The sequence below is a fragment of the Myotis davidii genome, unplaced genomic scaffold (assembly GCF_000327345.1).
Source record: "Myotis davidii unplaced genomic scaffold, ASM32734v1 scaffold6, whole genome shotgun sequence".
Taxonomy (NCBI): domain Eukaryota; kingdom Metazoa; phylum Chordata; class Mammalia; order Chiroptera; family Vespertilionidae; genus Myotis; species Myotis davidii.
Genome location: NW_006383011.1, coordinates 17,485,055 through 17,492,165, shown reverse-complemented (window position 1 = coordinate 17,492,165; position 7,111 = coordinate 17,485,055). Strand labels below are relative to the sequence as shown.

The 7,111-nt window shown below is 38.3% G+C and overlaps 1 protein-coding gene across 6 annotated transcripts in view; it reads left to right on the top strand.

The window, feature by feature from the left end:
* The first annotated feature begins 3,416 nt into the window (after positions 1 to 3,416).
* Positions 3,417 to 7,111, top strand: part of PPM1B (protein phosphatase, Mg2+/Mn2+ dependent 1B) — a 35,922-nt gene continuing 32,227 nt past the window's right edge. For all 6 annotated transcript variants that reach the window (XM_006778643.2, XM_015557885.1, XM_006778645.2 and 3 more), the window contains exon 1: positions 3,417 to 4,276. In XM_006778643.2, coding sequence (XP_006778706.1) covers positions 3,431 to 4,276 — 846 coding nt within the window. In that variant the 5' untranslated portion in view covers positions 3,417 to 3,430. The remainder of the gene's footprint in view (positions 4,277 to 7,111) is intronic.

Below are 7,111 nucleotides of genomic sequence, written 5' to 3'. Positions count from 1 at the left end.
GAAGGTGCTCCAACCAGTAGGTGAGCTTGCTGCTGGGGTCCAGCTGATCAGGACTGAGTCAGATGGGCCAGACACGCCCTGGAGCCCTGCTGCGGTCCCTCCCTGGCTGGCCAACCTCCTGCATCCCTCCCTGGCCCCAATCATGCACTGGTGGGATCCCTCGGCTTGGCCTGCGCCCTGTCGCAATTTGGGATCCCTCGGGGGATGTCAGAGAGCCAGTTTCGGCCAATCCTGGAGGCCAGGCCGAGGGGCCCCACTGATGCACAAATTAGTATAACTAGAGGCCTGATGCATGAAAATTTGTGCAAGAATGGGCCTTCCTTCCCCTGGATGCCGGCACCACCTTCTCTCCAGCCAGAGCCGCCTTTCTGCCTTTGTTCTGGCCCGGAACCGCCTTTCCACCTTTCTACGCTGCCCAGAGGCCTGAAGCCACCTTTCTGCATTCTTTCCTTTGCCTTCCCACGCTGCCCAGAGGCCCTGAGCGGCTGGGGCTGTGTGGAATGCCCCTAGCTGCTTGGCGACTGTATGCAAATTAACCTACCATCTTTGTTGGGTTAATTTGCATACTCACTCCTGATTGGCTGGTGGGCTTTGTGAAGGTGTAGTCAATTTGCATCTTTCTCTGTATTAGTGTAGATATTCATAGTACTAACTTTACTAAATTGTTGTTTGATATAAATGATATAATGAACATCAATCTCTTAATATAAAGCCTGGCTTACAGAGCTCATACAAAAAAAACCTAAGCACTATTATTATTGCTATATATGTTACTTTTTAGTCAAAAGAACAGAAACCCTTAGGAAAAAATCTTGTCCATAGGCCTAAATCATTCCTGACACCACTTCATCCTTTTTGATAGGAAGCAGATGGGATTGACAGATTGCTCTTTTTAAGCAAGGCTTGCCCAATGTCCATGTGGCTCCTTTAGAAAAGTGTGCAAGCTGTAGAAAGGAGAATGGGAATTTTGTAGTATCTGAATGTCCTTTGTTGAAATTTTAATAATTTACTTTGTAAAGATTTTTGGCTGAATATTTCTTTGAGAATTGTTTGCTTTATTGATATTAATTTTTCTAAAGGGTAGAATTTAAATGAGTTAATATTTGTGAAGCATTTAAGCAGTGCATGCCACAGAATGAGCACTATGGAAGTATTTGCTTATTCCTAAGTGCCTCAAACAAGATAAAAGCATATTTTGGTTACTTATTACAATAATCCTCTGGAGCAAAAATCAATTGAAATAACAAGAGGTGAGAGGACCGTTAGCCCTTTCAGATAGTCACCTGGTTGTCCCTGAAGGGCTTGCTTTCTGACCACACCTCTTGGCAGTCTGCTGCCATTATACTATAGAGATGGATTCAAGCAACTAAAGGTACCTTTGGACATAGTAGCTGTCATTTGTACTTATGAAGGAATAAAGAGAGAATGAAATTATTTAGGTAGTTATTTCTCTTATCTGTCCTGCAATTTAAATTTCATCGCCATAAAAAGTATCCAACAGCCGAGGCCACGGAGGCCAGGGGCCGAGGCTAAGGCCCTTGCACAAATTTTGTGCATCGGCCCTCTACTATATAATAGAATTTCTTTTATTCCTGTCTTCCAGCCTCTTGATTTCTCTTCCCCAGAGGTTCCAGTTCTGTGTTTCTTCTAGGAAATGAATGTGTATATTTGTGTGCATGCTCACACACACACATATATATATTTTTAAATTATAGGCTATTACGTTTTACCTACATATCATTAACTATGAATCTTTTTTTTTTTTTTTGACTAGTCAAATGCAGTAGTGAGAAGGGAGACTATGAATCTTGATTCTCCTATTAATCAGTTCCCAAATGGGTGATACTAAGATGGTTTATTTATTTTTACAATATACAAAATAAATTTATTACAAGATTGTAGATAAAAAACAATTAGCCATTTACATTCAATAAGCATTAATATTTCAAGAAAAACAATTTTAAATATAATATTACATGCAATAAACATTAATATTTTAAGAGAAAATATTTTAAATATAATATTACCAAAACTGTACTAACATAATACCATAAAAGTTGTAGGAAATATTAAAAATCTGCAAATAATAGGATTACTTCTGTTATATTCTAAAATATTTTTTTCCCTTTGTCTCTTTTTGTTCATCATTTTATGTTCATTACATTCCACAAATGAGTGAGACCATGTGATACTTATTTTTGTCCAAATGGCTTACTTTGCTTAGCTAAGATAGTTTTATATATTTTACTTTTTCTAACAGTGCTGTAGTGAATATTTGTATATATAGGAGTAAACCTATATGTTCTTAGAATTTGGTTGAAGAATATGTGCAATTGCTATTTTGGATAGATTTTATGAAATTTCCTTTACTGAGATTGTACCAGTTTAATGATATCAGCAGTGTGTGTTTCTGCATAATCTCATGGAGACAATGATTACCAAACCTTTGATCTTCGCTAGTTTGACCCATGAAATTGATATCTCAGTGTATTCTTAATTTTCATTTATTTTATGAATATGAGGTTGGACATATTTTAAGATCCATTTGTGGGGGGTGTTTCTGGTCCATTTTTCTATCACCTTAGTCGTTTTCTTATAGGACCTTTATATTAGGGAGATTAGCTTATGATTTGAAATGCAGTTCCTTAAATCTTTCCATGTAATATGCTATTGTTTTACTTCAGGCTTCTTTAATTTAACTTTTTAATAAGCATTGACATAGTTTAAAGAACAACATAGTTCTGTAAGGCCATGGAGATTCACCAGAACCAACCATTTCTAAATCTTAGTTCCTGATTTCTTTGGAGTTTATCTTCAAATCTCTAAATAATGTGCTTGTTGATTCCCCTTCCCTCCAGTTTTAGGAATTATTTATCCCATTACCGAAGATGAGATTTACCACTTTCACCCCTGTACCCCAAACACACACCCACACTCTTCCTGTTCTTCCTCATCTGATCAAGAGAGCATTACTTTTTATTTCTTGTGCTATATATTGAACCCTAGAGTTATCGTATAAGTTGAATTATAAAAAAAAAAATTTAACCACGTTTTGTTTCTTGGTTTTCCTTCCTCCTAGGACTGTGGTTCTCAACTTGCTGCACATATGAAGCACCAGATATGCTTTAAAAAATTACTGATATCTGAGTCCCATCCCTAGAGATTCTGATTTAATTGGTTTGATGATTGTAATGTGCTAGGATTTCGAAACCATTGTTGTAGAAAAGGGATGTGCAGGGAAATTTTCCTGTGTGTGTGTGTGTGTGTGTGTGTGTGTGTGTGTTTTCTGTTTAGTAAATTCAGATAAATCTGAAAAATATACTTAGATAGGAGTTACTAGAGAATATATGAGATAGTATAGGTGAATTCTCTTGTCAGATTTAAATATATAACACCTATAAAATTTTTTCTTTCAGATTAATTATTAAACATGGGTGCATTTTTGGATAAACCCAAAACTGAGAAACATAATGCTCATGGTGCTGGGAATGGTTTACGTTATGGCCTGAGCAGCATGCAAGGATGGAGAGTGGAAATGGAAGACGCACACACAGCTGTTGTAGGTATTCCTCACGGCTTGGAAGACTGGTCATTTTTTGCAGTTTATGATGGTCATGCTGGATCCCGAGTGGCAAATTACTGCTCAACACATTTATTAGAACACATCACTAATAATGAAGACTTCAGGGCAGCTGCAAAATCAGGATCTGCTCATGAGCCTTCAGTGGAAAATGTCAAGAATGGTATCAGAACTGGCTTTTTGAAAATTGATGAATTCATGCGTAACTTTTCAGACCTCAGAAATGGAATGGACAGGAGTGGTTCAACTGCAGTGGGAGTTATGATTTCACCGAAGCATGTCTACTTTATCAACTGTGGTGATTCACGTGCTGTTCTGTGTAGGAATGGACAAGTCTGCTTTTCCACCCAGGATCACAAGCCTTGCAATCCAAGGGAGAAGGAGCGTATCCAAAATGCAGGAGGCAGCGTAATGATACAGCGTGTTAATGGTTCATTAGCAGTGTCTCGTGCTCTGGGGGACTATGATTACAAGTGTGTTGATGGCAAGGGCCCAACAGAACAACTAGTTTCTCCAGAGCCTGAGGTTTATGAACTTTTGAGAGCAGAAGATGATGAATTTATCGTTTTGGCTTGTGATGGGATCTGGGATGTTATGAGTAATGAGGAGCTCTGTGATTTTGTTAAATCTAGGCTTGCGGTATCTGATGACCTGGAAAATGTGTGCAATTGGGTGGTGGACACTTGTTTACATAAGGTATGTAAGTCTTTTTGTTATAATTAAAATACCCTATTAATTTTGAAAAAACATGGTAAGTAAAATCAAGCAAACAAATTTTTAAAACTCAATATTTTCATTATGGTTGCATAATTTTAAGTTATTTTCTTCAGCAGAAATGAAACCTTTTTTTTTTTTTAAAGCCATTCTCATTTGCCTCAATCTTCTAATTTGAAAATTAAGTTGAATAAATTTCTGTAGTATTTGTTGTCATTTAAGTACTTTATGGCTTGTTGCTGTGGCAGAGCATCTATACAGAATGTGACTTTTAAAAAGTGTATGTTTTTATTGCTTTCAGAGAGAGGGAGGAGAGGGAGAGAAATATAGAAATATCAGTGATGAGAGGAGATCATTGATCATCTGCCTCCTGCATGCCTCCAATTGGGAATCTAGCCCACAATCTAATCATGTGCCCTGACTGGGAATTGAACTGTGACCCCCTGGTTCATGGGTCGACACTCAGCCACTGAACTGAGCCACACCAGGCAGGCCAGAACGTGACTTTAATTCAAATTCTCAGCATTGGCAATAGCTGTCTTAAATCTTATTATGAAGCAGTTGGATGTATCCTATATAATAAAAGGGTAATATGCAAATTGACCCTAACAGCAGAAAGTCTGGGAATGACTGGTCACTATGACACACACTGACCACCAGGGGGCAGACGCTCAATGCAGGAGCTGCCCCCTAGTGGTCAGTGCGCTTTCACAGGGGGAGCTCTGCTCAGCCACGAGCCAGGCTGATGACTGCCAGCACAGCGGTGGTGGCAGGAGCCTCTCGCTTCCTCAGCAGTGCTAAGGATGTCCGACTGCAGCTTAGGCCTTCTCCCCACTGGCAAATGGACATCCCCCGAGGGCTCCCGGGCTGCCAGAGGGATGTTTGACTTGCCAGCTTAGGCCCGATACCCCAGGGAGCGGGCCTAAGCCAGCAGGTGGACATCCCCTGAGGGGTCCCAGACTTTGAGAGGACACAGGCCTGGCTGAGGGAGCCACATCTTGTGCACTGGGTCTCTAGTATAAGTATAATTCTGTGCTAGATATACAAAAGATCAAGAGCCACATAAAATGTTGGTAGACACACCAGAACCCTAGACTAGTTAAAGTTTGTAATTTAGTTTTGAGCCTCCTAGCAGATAAGATAAAAACAAGTAAAAGTATGAGTTGTGTATTTTTTATTGATCAGCTGCCTCCTGTATGCCCTCTACTGATCGAGCTTGCAGTTCGGGCATGTGCTCTGACCGGAATCTAACCGTGACTTCCTGGTTCATAGGTTGACGGTCAACCACTGAGCCATGCCAGCAAGGCTCAATCTTTTTTTTCATTTAATATATTGTAGAGAGATCTCCATGTTTATAAGTATTGTAGATAAACAGCACTCTCCCTTTTATTGAAAGGATGTTAGTTTTCAGGAATTTTGACCTCACCTTTCTGAATGTGGAGTTTAAATGATTCTGGGGAAATATTTCACTTGATAGCTTTTAGTTTGAGCTGATAAATATGCCTTTTGGTAGTGTTAAAAGATTCTAGAGAGAGTTCTAGAATCTCATGAATCGTAAATGATAGTAATAGGGACAAGAGGCTGGAATACGTGATTCATCATAGTTCTTTGAATGAAACTCTGCTCAAATTGAAATCAGTTTTGAGAAGTTTAGTTAGCTGTTTTGTGTTGAAACATACAGATTTATGACCCACTCTCTGTTACTTAGGGAGTTAAGTAAACCTCTTAACCATTCCTATTTTCTACCCACATAATTTTGTCACTCCACTTGTTTGTATTGTAAAAATAAGGGTTAGCAATATTATAAAACAATGTGATTAAAATAGAATATAATTGCTTTGAATTTAGTTTGAAAGATTGAATATAAATTTTTAAATCCATGGAAAGCATTTGGCCAGTGCTTAGCCCTTAGCAATTGCTCAGTAGGTGTTGGTTGCTCAATAGGAATAGATCCAGTTTTTAAGTAGATGTTCCCATGAGAATAGATTTAAATCAGGGGTCCTCAAACTACAGCCCGCGGGCCACATGCAAATACAAATATTGTATTTGTTCCCGTTTTGTTTTTTTACTTCAAAATAAGATATGTGCAGTGTGCATAGGAATTTGTTCATAGTTTTTTTTTTAAACTATAGTCCGGCCCTCCCAACAGACTGAGGGACAGTGATCTGGCCCCCGGTTTAAAAAGTTTGAGGACCCCTGATTTAAATGAAGTGTTAATATTTTCTAGCACTTCTAACACATTATGTCCTAATAGTTTACAAGCACTTTTATATGTTAACTCATGAAATCTAGGGAGATTGTAATAATCATCATAATCACAATAGTAACAGTAAATTATTACTTTCTATGAACCAAGTGTTATTCTAAACACTTCACACTTTTAAAAAACTAATTTTCACAACCATGAAAACTAAGTAGCATTAGTATTGGTTTTTTTTTTTTTTAATATGTTTTATTGATTTTTTTACAGAGAGGAAGAGACAGAGATAGAGAGTTAGAAACATCAATGAGAGAGAAACATCGATCAGCTGCCTCCTGGTATCTTTACCTTTTTCTTCTTCTTCCTCTTCTTAAAAGATACTTCTTAAAAGCATTTCATATAATACTGGTTTAGTGGTGATGAACCCCTTTAGCTTTTCCTTACCTGTCAAGCTCTTTCTCTGACCTTCAATTCTGAATGATAGCTTTGCTGGATAAAGTAGTCTTGGTTGTAGGTTCTTGGCATTCATCACTTTGAATATTTCTTGCCACTCTCTTCTGGCTTGCAAAGTTTCTGTTGAGAAATCAGCTGACAGTCGTATGGGTATTCCCTTGTAG